At 43.9% G+C, this 22,433-nt stretch overlaps 1 protein-coding gene and 1 pseudogene across 4 annotated transcripts in view; one reads left to right on the top strand and one right to left on the bottom strand.

Annotated features, from left to right (window-relative positions):
* GLB1 (galactosidase beta 1) overlaps positions 1–22,433 on the bottom strand; it is a 103,589-nt gene that overhangs the window by 24,765 nt on the left and 56,391 nt on the right. For 3 of the 4 annotated variants that reach the window (XR_005648804.1, XR_005648805.1, XR_005648806.1), the window contains exons 14-15: positions 21,122–21,253; positions 18,548–18,799 (exon numbers count right to left, since the gene is read on the bottom strand). Coding sequence is in view for 1 of the 4 variants with exons in the window: in XM_039843443.1 (XP_039699377.1) it covers positions 2,864–3,100; positions 18,548–18,799; positions 21,122–21,253 (621 nt within the window). In the remaining 3 variants the exon portion in view is untranslated. Of the gene's footprint in view, positions 1–2,533; positions 3,101–18,547; positions 18,800–21,121; positions 21,254–22,433 lie in introns of those variants that run through there. The other variant, XM_039843443.1, reaches the window with a different exon arrangement.
* LOC120586916 (uncharacterized) lies at positions 3,563–3,681 on the top strand (annotated as a pseudogene).

Below are 22,433 nucleotides of genomic sequence, written 5' to 3'. Positions count from 1 at the left end.
GAAGACAGAAGAGACTCCATCTCCAGAATAGACAGGGCTCTGCTGAGTGCAACTCTGTCGCTTATTCATTCCTCACTAGCCTCAAAAAAGATGTTCTTAAATCGCTTGCCAGTTTCTTAAAAAGTTAAACATGCATTTACCATATGGCTAAGCAATTGCACTCTGAGGTATCTATCCAAAATAAATGAAAACGTGCGACCTCACAAAGAATTATACATGAATGTTCAGATTAGTATTATTCAAAATGGCCCCAAACTGGAAATAATTCAAACGCTCATCAACTGACAAATGGATAGACAAAAATGTGGCATGTCTACACAATGGAACACTTCTTAGAAAGGACTTCATTCCTGAACTTGCTACAATATGGATGATCCTCAACACATTATGCTAAGTGAAAGAAGTCAGACACAGAAGACTACATACTGTGACCCCAGTTATAGAATATTCCTATAAAAGGAAAAACGAGAGACAGAAAACAGAGTAGTGGTTGCCTGGTGTGGGGTGTGGGAATGGAGACATCCCGCTCAGGAGAACTTTCCAGGGTGAAAGAAGTTCTCTTAATCTAGATTGTGGAGATGGCTGTACCACTGTATCAATTTTGTAAAACTCATCAAACTGTACCCTAATATGGGGGAATTTTATGGTATGTATATTATACTTTAATAAAACTGTTTTTAAAACAAGATGTTCTAAAGATCATATAAATGTGAGATACATATAACCAACGATACAAAGGAAAGGCCGCGATGTTCATTACGAGGATGATTAAAAATATGGTAATCAGCGTTTTGGTGGGTTAGCACAAGCCAAGATCATCAGCGTTTTGGCTGGGTTAGCACAAGCCTGCTCAAAAAGTCCTGGAATATTAAAATCAACTTAAAGAAGTTAATATAAAAGGTTTCCATAGCAGGCGATAAAGGTACTGCCCTTATTATTTTCAAAGGTACTATCCATACACAGAGTTCAGGAATCAGGAGTGACAGAAGGCACATCACATTTTGAGAATGACAATGTAGAAGGTAAATGCCCCTCAGAGCTAGGATACATAGTTGGATGGGTTGGAGGTAGAGTCCAGGGCGGTACTACTATTTACGTATTAAGATCCTGTTTTCCAGAACAGGACATCCTGGACAAGGGAAGTCACGGTGCTATAGAAAGGGGAGAAACCCTAAAAGATTGCCTCATATTGATAAGACAAAATACTCTGGCTTTGGATGGAGACAGACCAGACTGGAATCCAACTTTGCCTCTCACTGAAACTTTAAATGTTTTCATCTGTAGAATGGGTTTAATGCTGTCTTCCCTTACAGGGTGGTTCTGAAGACAGGATGAGAGCATGGAAGGGAAGTGCACACTCTGATGAGGAGATCTCACTCCACTACCGGAGCCTTCTGGAGACTCCACGCGGGCCTCTGAGACAGGGGAGACACAGTTTACCTACGTACATAATGTCTTAAAAGGAATCACCTCGCATTTCTTTCCAAAGCTGATCACTGGACACAATTCTTGAGTATCACTTTATAAATTTTTGGTAACTTAACAGTGGAAGGACAAGGAATGAAATGAGGCTGTGGGTCCCTGCGGTACCTCCTTCACCCTGTGGGATGCCCGAACGTCACATGATGCAGCATACAGAGAAAAGGATGGTGTGGGAAATAGTTCTACATATAGTTCTAGTCTCAGTTTGTCTCAACTCCCACAGCTCGCTCGACCAGAGTTTCAAAACTCCCTGTTCACTTCCAGATCTTCATTACTGATGTCTATGAGATGAAAAACAGTATCATGAAATTATGTTGTAGATTAGCATCGAAAAATCTTTCCTTTCTTCCTCTCTTAAAAAATTTTACATCTTCTATGTAAAGAATTTAAAACACAGGTAAGCAAAAATGAAAAAGTGAGCCATTTCCTAAACACCACCCAGATGTGATCACATTAAAGATTAGTTTTTGTTTATGTTGTTCCAATCCTTTCCTATGGGAACATAAGCACGTGTTGATATATTATATGCAATGTGTGTCTCGACACCAGAGCCCTATGGCCTGGGTTCAAACCCTGTTCTTACCACTTACAGCTGTGTGGCCTACTAAATCAGGGAAGATGACAGTACATTCCCCAGAGTTTTTGTGAGGGACAAGTGAATTAAATATATAATATGCTCAGAACTGGGCATGGTGTAGAGGTCCACAGAAGAGAGCTACTGCCCTGGGCAGGACATGCATATCATGCAACACCACGTCCCTGCATATCCATGTATGTACACTGCATATGCACTCATGTGTATGCTTGTCTACTGACATGTGTGCAGTCCTGTGTCGTGTGGATAGGTGCAGCTGTTACGTCTAAACATGCAAAATGGAACTGAACTTCAAATAAAGATCAGAAAAGCAGTAGTCCACTAGATCAAACCAAGACGATTTTCCATGCCTTTGAATCTCAAGTTAGTGAAGTGGTTAATTCAGCCCACTCAAGTCTAGTTATGATATAAACTGGAACCTCTAATTTAATACCTGCTCAACATTAAAAACGGTAATATCATAAATGCAAATTTTATTTAACAAAAAGACAGCATGATTCTTCCAAAATAAAAATCAGAAACACCTCGAAAGCCTCCATTCCAACTCTGCAAACACACCTGTGCACTGATGTGCTTCTACCCCCATCACCCAGCCACGGTGGCCCTTGGCAGCGGAAGGTGAGGTACTGTCAGGCTACAGGGAAACCTCAGGTGAAACACATGAGCTAAATCTATTTTCCACTTGAACTCTTCCGTGAACGGTGCCACTGCAAGGGGGATATGTGAGGTATGTGAAAGGCTAGAATTCCAAAGGGTCATTGCCTTTAGTCTTCATACATGGTCCCGTCACAAGTGTGAAAGATGACTGTAGGTCACGGCTTCGCTGATAACCGGCTTGTCCACGAACTCTACAGTGCACAGTTTTGGGCAATCATCATTGCAGGGTGCCCGTTCCAATTCCAGCACTATGATGGTGTTTGGGGCCGATGTCACCAGGATATGTTGTGGCACGAACAAGGTCATCTGGGGGCCTCGCTCTGGCCAATAGCGACCCAGGTTAAAGCCGTTAATCCACACCTGACCCTTGAGAGAAAGAAAGAGAAAGAGAAACCATCAACCCCAGCGGCACTACCTCTGATGAACAGGAGAGCTGGGATGCACATGGGTCAGCCAGCAGCGGCTGAGGCAGGAAACGCCCCATAAAGGCACTCTCCCTCCAGGTCAAGGCCCGAGAGCCAGACCCAGGCCAGTCTGGGTTCCAGCGTTCTACCAAGATGACTGGCCAAGTCGGGCAGGGGTTGGGTGGGAGAAATAAAAAGAAATGGTTCCCAAATACCCACTCCTGCATCAGGAAAATGCGTGTTTGGTCCCTCTGACTGGCTTCAGCAGCTACACATGTCACTACCGGACAACGCTGTTTCAGTTGCATTAAGGTTTTGAATTTGTCCTGGGTCCTGGAGGACTGCCTGTCTCCACATACCAGCCTCTCCTGATTCTTTTGTACAAAGAGACTCGCTGAATGGCCTCAAGGAGGAGAGCTTTCCAGTCTACGGTCATGCCACCCTGAACACGCCCGATCTCGTCTGATCTCGGAAGCTCAGCAGGATTGGGCCTGGTTAGTACTTGGATGGGAGACCACCCAGGAATACTGGGTGCTGTAGGTGTTAAAAAAAAAAATACCGATGAGGAGAGCTTTCCTCCTTTGTTCTCCCCTCCTAGAGGCAAGTCTTGACCATGCTGTCTCCGTGCACAAAATGTGCACAGGGAACACACAGGTCCCAGGAGCCATCCCCAAACCACCCCTCAGGAAGGATGTGGGGGCTGGGGGAAGGAGAGACGAGAGATGAGAGACGGGGTCTGCCCAGTTGGGCATCTATATTAACTGGTGCATTTTAATGGTTTTCACACCAGCAACAGAGTGAGGGTGGCCTGCTTGCTTTGAGGAGCAGAGGTGATCTTACAAGCCGCAAAGACAATTTCTGTGAGCAGAAGCTGCTTCGGCTACAAAACTGAGAGTGGAGGAGAACCTCCTAAAGAACAGGGCCACGTTTGGGTGTGTCTGCACAGCCTCTGCCGGTGCGAGGATTTGCTTATAGGGTAGGATTTAACAGTTGGCTGAATAGATCGAACATTCTATCACAAACAAAGAAGAAAAGCAAAAGAGGGGGAGCTCACACACATGGGAGAGAAAGAAAGAGAGAAAGAATATGTGGGAGAGGGAGGAAGGAATAAAGGGAGAAGGGAGGGAGGGAAGGAAGGAAGAAGAAATAAAGAATTCGCTACCCACAGCGGCCCAAATACAGATGGTCCCCAACTTAAGATGGTTCAACTTAGGACATTTCTACTTTATGACTAGTGCAAAAGCGGTATGTGTAATAAATTACATGAAATTTTCAACAGTTTATTTATTATAAAATAGGCTTTGTGCTTGAAGATTTTGCTCAGCTGTAGTCTAATGTAAGTGTTCTGAGCACATTCGGGTAGGCGAGGCTAAGCTATGGTGTTCGGTGGGTTAGGTATATTAAATGCATTTTCGACTTACAATATTTTCAACTTACGGTGAGTTTATTAGGGCATAACCCATGATAAGTCGAGGACCATCTGTATATTGGGGGGTGTGACACACCAGAGGAGACTCAGACATGGCTGTCACCTGCTGAGCCCTGACCCCTGGTATGCTCCACATCACAGTTGCTGTCACTCACCTTACGGCTCCTTAGTTCCACACCTTTGGGTATTTTTCAGCCTCTGGGTGTCCCCTTTATTCCGGCTCCCTCAGAATTTCCTAGCTGGGTTCAAATCTTAGTCCTGACACTTACTGGCTGTCTGACCTTGGGCAGGTCCCAACTCACACTGGTAACTGGGGACAGGGAGGACAGGAAGACTCAGTGCATGTCTAATGGTCAGCACAGCGCCTGGCACTGGGGCCACACTCAGTAAGTGGCAGCGCTCCTCCCACTACTCACATAAAAAGATCTGGGCACTCACGTGCCCACAAAAGGAAGCCAATGATTAAAAACTATCCTTTGGTTGCATTAAGTCATTTAGAAAAAGGATGACAGTTTCACAGTACTCAAAACTGTTTTACTCTTGTTTTTACCATGGGATAAGCTATCTCGATCAATCCTAAAAGGTCTATAAATGACAGCTTTACTGGGTTTTTATCAGTTTAACATCTGCTGGTGCCTTGTTTTCACAGTATTAACGAACAGCAGCACTTCACTTTTGTGGTCAAGGCGGGTAATGGGTCCAAAGGTAGATCAATGAGAGGGCTCTGTGAGCAGCACATGAAAAACGGTCTGTGTGACACAGGCTCCACACCGTGTCCCCGACAAAGGCCAAGCCAATTCTTGACCAAAGAGTGAGATGAACGACGCTGAGGTCTGGTTCCTTCTCACACCTAAAACTCTACTTCATAGGTATCCAAGACAGTCCCTCACATCCCTTGTGCTGAATCGGGCATGTCTTCCTGGAAAGCTGGTGACCATTTCCCTAAATCTCCCCCACCAGAGGCTTCCGGGTCAGAGTTGGCCAAAAGAGGAAGGACCTTGTTGAGATTAGGAAGGTGGAAGGGAAGCAGCAGCCTGGCTCTTGGGGGTTTTCATGGCTAGACCAGGACTGATAGGACCAGGGTGCCTGCAGGTTCAGGGCTTCCTTGGTCTCCTCGGCTCCATGTCCAGCTCACCTTCCTGAAGGCTGTCCTGCTGACCAACAGTGTGGTGGCCTCATAAGGCAACAGTCCCTGTGAGCTTCACAAAGTACTGCTTGTGTGGCTGGACTTTGCTCCTGAGGTTGCTGAGGTGTCAAAGTGTTGACTTGATCAGTGCAGGAGGGTTGTTTAGTGTTTCCGCCTTTGATTTTCTAACCCTTCTTCCAACTTCCGTTTTCCAAGCTCTTCCCACATTCCTGTAAGTTCTAATTCCTACTAAAGACTACTCCCAGCAGCCTCACTTCCCAGGCTGCGCTGTGACTGACAGACATAACCCCAAACTGTCACTCCTAGTTGCTGATCAAAGTTGGCATTATCTTTCTCCTAACTGCTTCTTTATTTCTGGACACTGCACAATCTGTTCTCATTCTTTTCTCCCCCAAACTGTCACCCATTTTGAGCAGTCAGCTGCCATACGGACCCTGCCTCCTAATTCACCCAAATGACTCTCCAGTATGTAGGTATTGTGCTTTGCACCTTCCCCTCAACTTTCCCTAAACCCAAGGTTAGTTACATCTCCTGTGACCTTGATTATTTCTCCAGCTATGAACTTCTTCAGGACAAAATTTCCCTCCAATCTCAGCTCTTCACATTAAAGAAAGGGTCACTAAATAAAGTATATGGCACTTCGGTTGCCCTTCCAAGAGAAAGGAGTGAAGAATTCTGGAGGCTGGAGCTTACTGCGATGATGGAACATTCTGTGCTGCCCCACAGAGTAACTACATGCACTGGTTAGAGGCCAATAAGCACTTGAAATGTGGCTAGTGCTAAGGAGGAATTTAATTGCCTCTTTTAATTAATTTAAATTTATATGTAAATAGTCATATGAGGCGAGTGGCTACCATACTGGACAGCATGGCTGAAATACCTGTAATTTCATTATCAGATCACAATCTCTCTGCTTCTCTCCCCACTAGAGCCAGTCTCCTAGAGCATATCACAGTCAGTGCTGTCTTAGATGACTGCGGCCTCCTCACAAGTCTCCCAACTTCCTCTGTTGACTGTAGAATCCCAGGCTCCCCACAGCAGCCAAATGAGAATCAGATGATTTTCACACGTTCCTGCTTCTAATTCTCTTACCATGGCCCACAGACCCTGTCTCTGCCACTCTGCCCCTTGCTCACTCGAGTCCTCACTGGACCTTTCCCCGCTTACTTTTTAACACACCAAGCTTTCTCACTGTGCATTAAGTATTGCCCATACCCGTTTCCCCAGACCTAAAGCCTTCTGAACACTCAGGTCTCAACTCCACCATCACCTCCTCAGAGAAGAGAGTCACAGTCAACCTCCTGTATACTCGGCTTTCCATTCCAAGTCCCTCACCACCCCTTTACTCTGTTCTTTTTCTTCTAGTTATTGTTATTCCTTGATACTTGTATCATCTGTTTGATTACTGGTTTATCAGCTATTTCCAGCTTAGGCTCTATGAAGGGAAAGGCTTTGTCCATTTGTCCAAGGCAAGGTTCTCATCACTCCACAGAGCGGTATTCTGTATATTCCTAGCAGCTTGCATTGGATAATACTGGTTGAATACTGAATTCAGCCTGAGAAAAGATTCACTGATGAAGTGACACAAAGCACTATGGAAAGAATACTTCATATTCCTTTGCTCCCGGCTTAAGAGTTTTAGAGAACACTGTTTACTGGAAGAAAAATGAAGTATTTGCATTTTTCCTTGAATAGCCCTGTGATTTTTTTTTTAGAAGTAATTTTTCTAACGTGCTAAAAAATCACTTAAAAAGAGTTGAACTTTAAAAATTCAATTTTAAGGAACACATACACTCTAATTTTTCTTTAAAAAATCATGCTGAAATTATTGGTGGCAGGGAGAGCCTGACATGTTGGTAAATGTGACCTAAAAGTAGACACATTCTTAATTAATATAGCGAGCCCCATTGGGGCCGAGCATTTGTAGAGCGAACACTAGTGGCTTCTGGGGTTTCCTGGGGCTATCCCAGCTAAAATAGTTCCATGACAAAGTCTGACTTTCTCTGACCATGGCTTGACCCCCCCACCCCGACAGACTTCCCACTCTTCGCTGTCATCACCAAGGTGATGACAGTATAAACCTTAGGTTCCTGGAAATACCTGACCTACTTTGTTAATCAGACAGATGTTTGCTGTCTGTTTTAAATTCTCTAGATAAATACAATCCCCTCATAAGAATTTAAAGCAAAAGTTCCAATGCTGTTTTAAGTCAGTTTAAAAATTTTAAAATACGGCCGAGAGTTCCTTTAAAAACAACAAACTCGGGTTGAATGTCAATTTTGTCATACTCTGAAAGAAGACAGTTAGATACTTGGAGAACTTAGAATGGAAAAGACAAAGGTCCTTTTCTCAAGGTTAAAAGACTCTCATCTCACACAGTTCATGAGTAATTGTGATGCTAACTTGGGAAAGAAAAGAAAAAGAGAATTAAAAAAAAAGTAAAATAGGGGCTTGCTTAGATAAGATGTTAAATAAATTTCACTGCAGTAACCCTGAAGGGGTCTGCAGGTGATGCAAATCACACTCCTTTTCTTGCTCCTTGATCTTAGAGTAAGAAAGTTAAAAACTTTATGGTTTCTTTGTATTTCAGGACAAACTAAAATAGAATTAAAACCATGAAACCTAAACTATTAGCATAAAAGAGGAATCACTTCCTCCTTTTGTCAAACCCCAAATGTAAATTCCTTTCCTTCTCAGCTCCCAGAAGTTCCATTATTGCTTGACTCTTTTTATGGGGTACCTCATCTAGCAAGCATCATGCCACCCCACATGTCTGAAACAAAGCACTGCTGAGTGAATATGACCTCCAGGCAGCCATATAATATTTGTTATAAAGTCCATGCACTAAAAATTGTAGGAAATCCTCCTTCACTCAGAGCCTGTTTAATCTTGCTTGCCTACAGTTCTAAGTTATATTACTAAATTAATATATATTTGTAGAAAGAAGTCTGACTATCTAGTTTCCAAGTTTACAGGACTTGTGACAAGAAACAACAAATTAGATAGAAGATTTTGTAAATCGGGACAAAAAAGTTAAGAAGCATATCAAATTCAGAATGAAGGTAGGGTCAAATAGTACTAAAACCTGTGGCAGAATGCAAAAAATAGCCACAATTCTTTGCAGCTCCCCTTATTAAGAGGCAGAATCTGTTTCTCCAGCCCTTGGACTGAGATGATCTAATGCCTTGTATTGGCCAAAGAATGTGGGAGAAGTGACATGTGAATTCTGGCTTGGGCCTTAGGAAGCCTCGAACATTTGCATTCTTTCTTTGAACCCTCCCAGTTACCATGAGAACAAACCTGGGCTAGCTTGCTGGATGACGAGAGAGACACATGGCCCAATCTCCTCTGTTGCCTCAGCCAACAGCCTGCTATCACCCAGGAGCAGAGCCTCCTTGCTAACTAGAAGGTCACGCTCAGTGAGACCAGTAGAAGAACCACCCATTCTGCCAATACTCAAAATGATGAGCCGAATAAATAGTTGTTGCTTTAAACCACTAAGTTTTGGACAGTTTGTTACATAGCAAAAGCTAACTGATACACATCGAGGTGCGTTAGCATGCTACTTTTCAGTAAAGTAAATCGTATTTATAAACCCAATTAAAAAATAGTAGAACCATCCTCTGTCAGTTCTTCTTTCACTAATCAATCACCAAATCCTGTCAGGGCTATTTCAATTGTGTTTGTGCCTTCTCTTAGGGTTGTCGTGAAAATGACTAAGTGAGAAGACACATGTGAGCACTCAGCCAAAGGACTGGCACGCAGTAAGCTCTCACTGATGTGGCTGTTTGTATTATTTCTCTCAGCTGGACCCTCCCCTCCATTCCCACTGCTATACTCAAGTCCTAGCTTCGTCCTTTCTCCCTGGACCACTCTCCAGCAGAAAAGCAGGTTTCAGGGGTGATGGGGAGAAAAAGTTTTGTTTTATGTGGATCAGGGTGGAGGTGCCTATGAGACCTCTAATGGTAGGCCCACACCGTCGGTTGGCAGTGGGTTCTCAGAAATACTGAGCTAGGTGTTACGGGCACGTCTGTGAAGATGACACCTCCTGAGAGTGAGAAGAGAGCCCAGAATCAAGCCCAGGCATCTGAAACACAGTAACTGAAAGAGAAGCCTGAACAGGAACAGAGAAGGAGAAGTGTGGTCACAGAAGTTAGGAGAACAGTTTCAAGGGAGGGAGTGGTTGCCCATGTCAGATGTTACCTGCCAAGAGTTCAAGACGAGGCCTGAGAAATGTCTGGGGAACCTACCACCATGTAGGCGCCAGTGGCCTTGGCAGGAACAGCTTCACAGGTGTGTGGGAGCAGAAAGGTAATTCCTACCCATCGCCCTCCCTTCTGGAGTTAGTTCTACTGATTGTGACCTTTTCCTAACCACTCCAAATCTGGGACAGGAACCTCACCTCTGCATTTCCATGACGAGCACTGAAGACATACCTTTTACTTACATTGTAACTCATTTCTCGATTTGTACAGACTTATAAAGACTAACAGGCCTTCCTTCTACGGATGGCCACAAGATCTAGAAACGTAGATGATATCATTTCATTGTATTGAATGCAGCTTTATAATAAAAGTAAAATTATTATTATTATTTGCTATGTTTCCAGATTTTATGGCCAACTCTTTGATTGATGGGCAAGAGTAGATAGCTCCTCTGGGATGATTAGTAAGTACATGAGTCTGAACATGTCCTGTCTGTCCCCTGCCTGCTCCAGCCCTTTCCAGGTGCACCTCCCACCATCTGGATGTGTTCACCAACTCAGAAGTTCTCCAAATCTCCCTGTCCTAGTTTTTATAGCGCTCCATCTTTAGACGCTCCTCCACTCCCACCCCAGAGCTTGGGGGGTGGAGCTGAAAGTTCCAACCCTCTAATCACTTGGTCTTTCTGGTGACCAGGCCTCAGGATAGAACTGGTGACAAAAGGGATTTCTGTCAGCTCTTTGTTATAAATTCTTTTGTTTCATGATTGTTTACACCTTCAAAGAGGTAATGTTTGCCTCTGAAAAATAAAACTGCTTTTAGTCAGTATTCTATTTTGATTCTTAGCTTTTCAAAGCATAATTCTGGTTGAGGGAAACTGGGACATTACCTCAACCCTCTCACTACCATGTTCTGATATACAACCAAACCTACTATGAGTGGCTGAAAAACCAGGACAGCTGCAGAGGATATTGACAGGAGACTTATCCACATCCATCTGAAGGAGAGAGAAACCGCACGAACGTCACTGCGTTGGCAGAACACGACATTTTAGGTACAGTATATATGACACAAAGCACTGCCTATCTTAGGGAGTTTGTAGTCAGATTAGAGTTCTGTGCAGACATCTGCTGGACGGTGTCTCTTGGAGGCAGCAAAATATGCTTGACCTCTTCCCACAGAAATCCTAGTTGACGTTCAGGCATTTAACCAGAAAGCCACATCCGACTCAAGTAATGCCGAAGTAACCCAAAGTGATTTTTTATCTCATGAATCACTCTTACCAGTGACTTCATTCACTAAATCAAGGTAGTTTCTTTATAGCAAGTGAATGGCATAAGCTAAGAGACTGGGGACAGGAGCCTTGTCAGGGCCACCCTGATGGAGGAGGGTTAGTTTGCCCAGAGGCACAGTCTTAGAAATGGTTATTCAGTCCATCCTCACCCCCATTCCCGGATCCGCCAAAGCACTCATTCTCCCAAAAGTCAGAACTCAGTGCCCTGTGGCATCTGTCTGTTGCGTGTGTGCTCATCATTCAGAATGTTAGGAGTTGGCACGGGGCAGTCCCCAGCGACAGGGACCAGTGCTCGTCAGAAAATAACAGAAAACACAGGTGCTCTGTTTTATGTACGATCTACGTATGTCTTCTCATCCTCAGACCTACCCAACCCAGGTCCACGCAGCCTATGTATGGGCCTGTGTATGTGTGTGTACGTAAAGCTTTATTGAGATATAATTCACACCCATACAATTCACTCATTTAAGAATGTATACTTTAGTGGTTTTTAGGATACTACAGAGCTGTGCAACTGTCACCACAATCAATTTTAGAATATTTCCATCACTCCAAAAAGAAACCCTGCACCCTTTAGCAGTTATTCTCCATGCTCCACCCACACCCTCCATCACTCCCCCTTGCCTGCTCTGGGCAACCATTCATCTTCCTGTGTCTATAGATTTGCTGGTTCTGGACATTTCATAGAAATGGAATCATTCCATATGTGCGGTTTGTGACTGGCTTCTTTCATTGAACTGCTTTCAAGGTTCACCCATGTTATAACATGTATTAGTATTTCATTTCTTTTTAAAATTGCTCCCAAAATAAATAAATAAAAATTGCCAAAAGACGTTCCATTATATGGATATACCACATTTTCGTCTATTCACCTAACAGCTAATGGACATTTGGGTTTTCCCGCCTTTTGGTAAGTTTGGATAATGCTGGTACGGACAATAGGTTTTAAGAGGATATATGGATTAGATGGGCTTTGGGGGTTCTGAACCTTCAAACACATTCATGAATAGTGTGTGTATATGTCCTTTTCCAGCATGAGGTGCAGAATATTTAAAGTCATGAGCCCCTGCCTAGATTATTAGCACAAGCTCCTCATTGGCCTTTGAGGCTTTGTGCAGTGCTGCCTGCCTTTGCATGTGGGCCTACAAGTCAGACTTGGGGCTCGGGGAGCTGTTCCACTACCTACTTCTGCACCTCACACTAGATACTTAGCTCTCTGAGCCTCTATCTGCTCATCTGTAAACTGGAGAAAATGATACGACATCCTACCACATGTGCTACTTTTGATGATTGTGAAGATAGTGTCTCTAAAGAGTTGAGCAGAACGCCTGTGTCTGTAACTCTTGGGTGTGACACCTTTATGACCTGGCCAAGATGAACCCACTCCGACCTCTAAAACGTCCCCTGCTTTTCCATTTCTGCACCTTTGCTTCTATTATTCTTTCACCTAAAATTCCTTCCCTGACAAATTCCTTCTCTTGTCTGATTCTGATGAAGGGCTTGCCATTCTTCGGGTCTGTTTAAAGCTCTATCTAAGCAACCCGGCCCTTTTCACAACCCCTGTAAAAGATGTGCTCTTTCTGCTTTGCATCTCCGGGAAGTTCTTTCTCTTGATGCACTAAACTGACACCACTTAGTGAACAATGATTTGTGTTTGGGTCTTCTCATCTGCCTTGGCACTGCACCCACAGCACCCAGCAAAGCCCCTTATCACTAACTGGACTGCTCCTATCACTACATTCCTCTCGTTTGCTTTCTTCTCAGAGGCTTAGCGACACAGGCATTTGTGCGCCCGTTCGTCTGAAAACATTTACAGAGCACCCGGGCCCAGGAGGAGGGCAGGATGGTGAATAAGCTGGGCACTTTTGAAAAATGCCCCTCATGAAGCTATGACTCAGTGGGTGAAACTGAGGTGCCAACCTAAATGCAAGGAAGCATCATGGTGCTGAGTCCAGGTGGGGCTCAAAGAAGGACAGGGCCAGTCCTTTCTTGGACTAAGGGTCTAGGAAGGTTTCACAGAGGAGTTAATACCAGTCTTGGCAGATGAATATGTGATGGCTACATGGGAAGAGTAAGGGACTGAAAAAGCACAAACAAAGGAAATGTATGTCACAGCAGAACACCAAGAGGGAGAAGGGGAAAAGGAAGGAGGGGAGAAAAAGAGGGAGCAAGGGAATAAGAACAAGCTTAAGTGGGGACACCCAGGGAGGGCTTTATTTTGTTATTAGGTCTTAGAGACCCTAGATAGCACTTCTTGGCTGCAACATGGGACTTGGCAAGGAAGATGGGGGCTGACAAATGCCAGAGGAGGAAGTATGAGAACAGGATCTTGGCTGGAGGAAGAAGGTGGGGAGGGGATTCAGAGCTTAGATTTCCTCCTAGAGGCTGCTGGGCAGGAAGTGAGGGTGGAGGCAGAGAGATAAGTCTGACAGGAAGCTGAGGGATCAAAGGAGTGACACCTGATAGCAGTCAAGGAGGGTGAGTCTCTGCAGAGGAGGTAGGAGGAAGAGTAAGGTAGCTTAAAGAGAGTGGTGAAAGTCAGAAAGGCCAGCTGGGGAGAGGGGAAGAGACACACCAAAGGCTGCTGGGCAAGCTGAGAGGGTCCAGAGGCTGGAGACGGTGAGGGCATCGTGGCTCTGATGAAGGCACTGGAGAGGTCCCCCAGCAGTACCCAATTACTGGTGAACCAATAAAGGCCATTCAAGATGGAGGACGAACAAGGAGACAGAATAGAAAGGCAAGGGGGCCACTGGATTGATGGCTCTTAAGAAAGGATAGTGCTGATGTCTGGGCTGAATAGGTAGGAATTGCGGCCTTAATGGGAGAGAGTTTCAGGTCATCGGCAAGATCCAAGAGCAGGCCTGGGAGGCATGAGAGTTAGGGGATAGAAATATGTGGCCAGGGAGAGGATATTAGAGTTTAAAGTTCCAGAGGTATGCTCACTGTGACACACCAGAGGCTGAGTCATAAAACAGGTCTCAATAAATTTAAGAAGATAGTGGAACCACTGCCATAATGTAATTCTGGGACACTTCCATCACCCCCGAAAGAAACCCCATACCCATTTGCAGTCACTCTCCATTCATACCATCAGTTCTAGGCAACCATTACTCTACTTTTTGTCTCTATAGATTTGCCATGTCTGAACATTTCATATAAATGAAATCATACAATATGTGGCCTTTTATATCTGGCTTCTTTTACTTAGCATAATGTTTTTTCAGATCTATCCATGTCCATGTTTAGCATGTATCAGTAGTCTGCTCCTTTTTACTGTGGAATACTATTCCATTGTATGGACAGACCACATTTTATCTATCCATTCAATAGTTGATGGACATTTGAATTACTTCCAGTTTTGGATTATTATGAATGATGCTTCTATAAATATTCACATATAAGTCTTTTGGTGGACTTGTTTTCATTTCTCTTGAGTAGGTGTGGAATCGCTGAGTCCAATGGTAATTCTATGTTTAATACTTGAAGAAACTTTCAAACTGTGTTCAAAAGTGTTTGTACCATTTTACATTCCCACAAGCAATGTGGGAGGGTTCCCTTTTCTCCACATCCTTGTCAATATTTGTTATTGTCCATCTTTTATAATTATTACCATGCTAGTGAGTATGAAGTAGTAATTCATTGTGGTTCTGATTTGCCCTTCCCGAATGACTGATGATGTTGACTGTTAGGCATCTTTTCATGTACTTACCAGCCACTTGTATATCTTCTTTGCTGAAATGTCTATTCAAGTCCATTTTTAAAATTTACTTTTATTATTATGGTGACACTGGTTAATGAAATCCAATAAGTTTCAGATGTACAATTTAGCAGTAAGGCACATATATATATTTCATCATGTGTTCATTGCCCATAGTTAGATTTCTTTCTGTCACCACATATTTGACCCATCTACCTCTCCCTTCCCCGCTACCCTCTGATAACCACTAGTCTATAGTCCATGTCCATGAGTTTCTGTTTGTTTGTCCTGTTCATTTGTTGCTTTTAGGTTTTTATCCTACATATAAGTGATATCATGTGGTTTTCAACTTTTTCTATCTGGCTTATTTCATTTAGCATGATTATCTCAAAGTCCATCCATGTTGTCTCAAATGGCAGTATTTCATTTCTTCTGATGGCTGAGTAATATTCCATTGTACATATGTACCACAGCTTCTTTAGCCAATCATTGATCGTAGGACACTTCGGTTGCTTCCATGTCCTGGCCACTGTGAATAATGCTGCTATGAACATCGGCGTGCAAATATCTTTACGGATATGAGTTTTCAAGTCTTTGGGGTAAATACCCAGTAGAGGAATTGTTGGATCATATGGTAGATCAATTCTTAGCTTTTTGAGGAAACTTCACACTGTTTTCCATAGCGGCTATACCAATTTGCAGTCCCACCAGCAGTGTATGAGTGTTCATTTTTCTCCGCATCCTCTCCAACACTTGTTATTACTTGTCTTGTTGATAACAGCTACTCTAACAGATGTGAGATGCTATCTCATTGCAGTTTAGATTTGCATTCCTTTGTCCATTTTTTGATTGGGTTGTTTGTCTACCTATTATTGAGTTGTAAGAATTCTTCATATATTCTCGATACAAGTCCTTTGTTAGATATACAATTTGAAAATATTTTCTCCCAGTTTGTGGCTTGGATTTTCATTTCTTAATGATTTTTTTTTTAATTCATCCCCAACCCCCACTTCCAACCCTGACCTATGGATGTTGCTGTCTCCCCTTAAGAACTGGATCTCTGAAGGCGGGGTGTCTCCTCTCACGCACTCGCAGTGCACACCTGGGGCCTGGTGCACCCAGGGCCTGGCGTACCCAGGGTATGGGCCGTGGCTCTGCTGGGGCTCGAACTCAGGACCTTCTGCGTATAAAGCAGACGTGCTGCTAACCACTACTCTATAGAACCACCCAACTTAATGATTTCTTTTGAAGATAAAACATTTTTAATTTTAATGAAATCCAATTTATTAATTTTTTCCTTTAAGGATCATGCTTTAGGTGTCAAATCTAAGAAGTCTTTGTCTAACCCAAGGTCATAGAGATTTTTCTCCTTCTTGTAGAACTTTTATAGAGGGATTAAATTAGAAATCAATAAAAATAAGATATGCTAAAAACCCCCACAGATATATGAAAATTAAATAACACATTTCTAAATATGTATAGGTCAAAGAAGAGATAATAAGGGAAAACAGAAAATATTCAAAACTGAATGATAATGAAAATATATTTCCATAAACATTCAAAAAGCAAAAAATATAAAAGGGCATTTATTCAACATGCTCTTTCGCCCTCTTCTCTTCCAGCTATTAACGTATTTTCCTCTTTTTTCACAGATAAACTTTTGAAAAAGAATGTTTATATTCGAGTATCCATATTGATGTTCGTATGTTCATTTCTTTACTCTGCACTCCTCAAGAGCATGCAACCTGGCGTGCAAATGTTCCAACCTACTGGCATAGCACTCACAAAGGGTCCCAGTGACCTTCTTGTTGCTAAATCCAATAGAAATGCTTCTGTCTTCATTTCACCTGTCCTCTCTGTAACACAAATGCTGGTTTTCCACCTACTTCTTTGGTTTCTCCTCCTCACTCTCTGTCATGTTCATGTCTCTCAAAGATCAGCCTTAGGTCCTCTTTGTTCCTTCTGCATCCTCTCTTTTTCAGAGGACCTAAAAAGGCCGTATGTATCCTCAACAACGACCATCCATATACAAATGACCTTATACGTATATTTCCAGCCTGGACCCCTTCTTTGAATTCTCTACCCATAGATCCAACAGCCCTCCTCCAGTATCTTCTCAGAGCTGTTCTCAAAGGCTTCACCAACTCAATTTGTCCAAATCCAAACTCATGACCTCGCTCAAAATCTTCATCTGAAATTTCTCCTTTCAGTAACTGGTACCATCTATCCAGCTGCAAGTCTAGAACCTAAGAGTCACCTGGGATATGCCCTTCTCTCTAATCCCCCATATCCAATACATCATTACTTCTTATTGATTTAACTTTAAACATCTCTCAAATAGTTGATATCATCTCCATCTTGGCTACCACCATCCCAGTCTCTCAAGGACACCGTGATCCAGCCTCCTAGATAATTTCCTTGAATTCACACATACCTTCGCCCAACCCATTCTGCAGACTGTGGTCAGAGAGGCTTGTCACATCACAATCATGTCATGTCACTCTCCTGCTTCAATAGCTCTCAACGTAAAGACAAAACTTTAATGTGATTTAATTGGCTTATTCCAATGTGGTCTCTACCCACTTTCTAGCTTTTTCTCTGAACCACTTCCTTTTCTTTGTGTTTCATACATTTGCGTTCTTTATCAGTTTCTGACACTCGCCATTTTCCTAAGCACATGCCCTTTGCACCTGCTATCTCCTCCGCCTGGAATATGTTCCTCTCTTTTTATTTTTGCCATGTTAATTCTTATCTGTCCTTCACGTCTCTCAAGTATCACTTCCCCGGGGAGGGCTTTCCTGACCTCCCTGACAAGGTCATGTGCCCCAATTATTATCAACTCCCACTATCTCTTCTTAGCACCCACTGCAGCTGCAGTTTTCCACGTAAATTCGGTGATTATATGATTTGATTTTTCTCCCGAACTTGACTGTAAGTTCCAGGAGGGCAAGGACTCTATCTGGTTTTGTTCATTATTATATCTTTAGTGGCCGGCACAAAGTTTGGGCATACACTTGCCGCTGAAAAAACTGTTAAATGAGTAAGTGATGGTAAGGTCATCTAGGGTGAAAATAGGACATGAAGTGGAGAAAATGACAGTGGAAGAAGGTATGCCAATGTCTTCAAAGAATAAAGGGGAGTGACTGGACAGCACGACGGCCAAGGAAGAGTTGAGGATCAAGTAGACAGAGGTGAAGCCCCCAGGGCACAGGGCTGCATGAAGGTGGGGGTGTTATGGGAATATGAAGTTTGGCATAGATGAAAGAAAAACAGGTTCGCCCTGAGAGTCACCCCTTTCCCTGGACCGGATTTTCTTCAGGATAAAGAAGAAAAGCCTCTCATATTCGGTATCCAAAAGGGCTATGATTTTTCTCAGAGGGAGCAGAAAAGCTGTCATTCACTAAAGGAAGCTGTCAGTCAATGAAAATGGGGCAGATGGTGCCACCTCCAAGCTGGCCATTGACTCCCTGAAGATCTGCCATGGTCCCACTCCTGAGGAATGGGGAACTAACACAGAACAGCATCCACTCCCAAAAGTGCCCCACAGCATCTCATTAGCAGCTCTGTTTGATTCTTTCTCAGATACTAAAAACCAGATGTGTGAGGCTCGAATTCAAACACTTTCCTTAAAGACACATACCTTGGTCCATCCAGAAAACTTGATAAAGGTGTCCTGGGGCAAGTCTGGGATCTCACTGGGAATGGAGAAGTTCCCCACATAAAAGGCCGGGAGTGTGTAGTTAGATGAGCTCTGGGCATAGGCTTTGTCATGGCACCTGCTGTCATTGCCATGCCAGTCCCCAAGGTGGTACACTCCAGTCTCAGTGTCCAGCGGGAAGATCATCCAGTCTGTGAGAATGCTGGAGTTGAGGGTCAGGTTAGAAATCAGACCCTGCAAAGGAGAAACAGGGCAATCAGCTGGGGTGGGAAGGAAAAGGTTTTGTGTCCCTGCGTTTCCACCCTGAATTCCTGGAAAAGCAAACTGGTATATGAAACACCAATAGTAAACAAGACTCAAAGTGACATCTAAGTGACAGAGATCTGGCTTGAGGTGGAATCACTTCTCCTTGAGGAGAGGTACATTTCCCAAACCACGGCTTTCTCCCTGGAGGTTTCTCTCTCTCTTTCTCTTTAGAGGCCAGGATGTCGCCACAAGAAGCCAGAGTTCTGCCTCTACAGAAAGGGGGTTGAGCCACTAGAGCTTTGGACCCAAATCAAATCCCCCATCTTCGGTGTTTGGTTCAGAGCCATTGCTAGAATGGAAGAAAAGATGGAGCCTAAGGAATGCAAAAGAACATTCAGCCCACTATAGATGGAGGGAGGGGACAGACTCCGCCTGTGACATAACCCAGAGCAAGTCCTGACCGCGAGCTCCTCAGCAGCGCTCACGGGGATAATCACACCTGAGTCCACTCACCTGCTGTAAGGACTAAATGAGGTAACATAAATGAGATACTGCAGTCTCCCTCATCCGCTGGGAGCATGTTCCAAAACCCCCAGTAGATGCCTGAAACCGCAGACAGAACTGAACCTTACATATTCCATGTTTTGTCCTATAGACACATCTTTTCACTTAGAGGAAGCACTATGCCGCTTCTTTTTGGCATATCCGAACTGCCAGCAACAATACTTTTGTGCTTTGGGGCCACCGTTTGGCAAAATGAGGGTGACTTGAGCACAAGCTCTGCAATACTGCCGCAGTCAATCTGATAACCCAGACAGCGACTGATGGTCGGCAGTACATACGGCGTGTAGACACTAGACAAAGGGATGATTCACGTCTCAGGTGGGATGGGGCGGGATGGCATGAGATTACATCACACTTCTCAGAATGGCGTGCAATTTAAAGCTTATGAGTTGTTTCTTTCTGGAATTTTCTAACCAACCAACCAGTTGGTTGACTACAGGTAACTGAAACCGTGGAAAGAAAAACTGTAGATAATGGGGTGTGGGCCTACTGAATCTGTAATGGGATCTTAGGAGCAGTGATGATGATGGTGAACCTCGCACTCGTATTCTGAAGTTGCTTTATTTGTCCGGCAAGGGTACAGGGCAGGTGTCTGTGGCACTGGTCACCGCATTAAAGCCTCTGCTCACAGCTCATCTAACCTCCCCTTCTTGGCCTTTCATGTGGGAGAACGCCTCCTCTCCTAGTGAGATCTCGAATTTGTCTCAGGACACCTCTCAATACCAAGCCTCAATTGCCCACTTAGTAATTCAATAAACATTAACTAGGCAGCTGTGTGCCAGGCTCTTTGCTGGGTATTGGGGACCCAGAGACTACATAAGAGTCCCACTACTCCACATGTTAGCGTGGCTGGTGAGAGCCAGGCAGGCCACTAATTATAGCCTGAGCACAGGACTACAATGGGGGCATTTCTACTGGAGGCAAAGGTGGCCCTGGCACAGCCATTCCCTAAGAGTATAATTGCCTTGCCTCTGAGCTGCCACTAAGAGGGGCAGAAAATAGCCACAGACACCTGTCCTGTCCTAGACCAGGGGTGCCACAATTCTCTTGGTGTAGGCTTTCTCTCTTCTAGCAGATGGTGAGCTACCTATAGAGCTATCTCAACACCTCTGCATGCCCCGAAGCACCTCATAGAGCACCTCGTGCAGAGCATGATCTTCACAAATGTTTGTTGAGGAATGCTCTAAAAAAACCTGTGTGAGAAAAACATATTTAGGCGAAGACACCTGGGCACAGAGTTAGCAACAGAGGCGAGAAGCAGTGCACCAAGGCTTTGTATAGTTCCAGAGTTTGTCATAAATTGTCCACACCCAGAAAACAGGGCAGACCAAATGCTAACCTGGCGTTGTTGGCATGGGAGTGCCTTATGAGAGTTAGGTGGGTTCTATAAGCAAAGGAAAAGCACAGTGGGGTGGTTTCCTCCTTCTGTTTCTTTCTACAGGATGACTGAACTCAAACACAAGGGAAGGGTTCTGTCTGCAAAACTCAAATCTCTCATCAACTGCAGAGGCAAACAGGTCTTCAAAAGAACCCAGCTTCCAGGTTGCAAAACAAATCACGGTGGGTTCACTCATCATTTCTGACAAAGCGTGTGGGCTTTTAAGAATAGCTTCATGTCAACAGGGCTGGAGGAAAAGAACGTATACGTGAGAGTTTTTAAAAAGATTTATAAAAACCTCCTTGGATGGCTTAGGCATGGTCCTGCCAACCTTTTAACGTCACTCCTAACAGCGAGGCTGGTCCTACCTTGTAATCGTTCATAAAATTGCCATAGTTGACACGCCCCATGTTCTCCACCAGGAGGTCCAGAGCGTCTCCGGCTTTCCCTGTTATGTTCAGACTGATCTCATCTCTTCGGCTAAGGATTCCCTGGGGGACCTGTGGGTTCAATGCCAAACAAGAATTAACTAGGGTGAGAAGACCAGCAGAAAGGCAGTTAATTCAGCACTCATTTTCCTGCCTTGAAGTGTCACCAGACTTGGGAAGAAATGCTTTGCTGGCCCTTTAGTCTAAGTCACTGGCTAGGTGGCCACGTTCCCCCAATCACCGCTTTCTAAATAGGAAAGTCGCCAGACACAGCTCTGAGAAAGGAAAGGTCTAGACTATTTTCCTCTACTCTGGAATGTTTTGCTTTGTATTTTTAATAGAAAGGGAATAGAGGCAAACCATTCTGGGGGAGGATTCCTATCGGAGGAACCTCTTCGTGTACTCATAGCACAAAAGGCAGTCAGAATAAAGTAGCTTCTAAACAACATGGTGTGATGAGATAAAATCAGATAAACGAGATAAAAATCAGAGAGTTTGGTGGAGTATTCTCACCTCAAAATACGTGATATGATGCATTAACCACGAAAATCATACAATAGAATGAGGGAAAACAACAGCCATTTTAGCAGCAACATTTTCCTAATTTTTTAAAAGATGAGATTAAAAGAAAATTGTTACTGATCACAATTCACTAACACCACTCCTAAATTAGAACCTGAGAAAAACTGCCATCAGTAGACACATAATGTCTCAGAAATCTGCTCTTACCAAAAATAAAGCCGCTGATGACAACAGAATGGAAATATTTAATTAAAATTTTTCTGAACAAATTTTCTTGGTTAGGAAAAATCTCTTCATGTGTTCTTTCACATGAATGTTTCAGCGAGAGGAACAGAAATCCTGACATGTATCTTTACCTTGTCATGAAACAAAGTTATTCGTGTATTTTAGCTATAATTATCATGAATGATCCTTCAGAATATAATTTCTCATGCAGGATGAAGGCACAGAGTTAAATGAATCACCACTCTGACATGTACAATAGGACCCTGTCCTCAAGGAGCAGAGAAGGCATGGGTGACATGCTGTGGTCAGTCAGAGAGGATGGCCTTGGACAGGGGGGACTAGGAGGGTTTCCGAGAAGGCGGGGCCTTGAGCACAGCCCTCCAGGTCAAGATGGGTGAGGGGGTATATTCCAGGCAGATCGAACATGGGTGAGGCCACGTCAGCAAGTGAGGAGCACAGCTAAGGGACATCGAGAGGAGAGGTGGAGCTTGAGGTTGAAAGGTAG

Source organism: Pteropus medius, unplaced genomic scaffold (assembly GCF_902729225.1).
Source record: "Pteropus medius unplaced genomic scaffold, Ma_sr-lr_union100, whole genome shotgun sequence".
Taxonomy (NCBI): domain Eukaryota; kingdom Metazoa; phylum Chordata; class Mammalia; order Chiroptera; family Pteropodidae; genus Pteropus; species Pteropus medius.
This window is presented reverse-complemented; position numbering and strand designations above follow the sequence as displayed.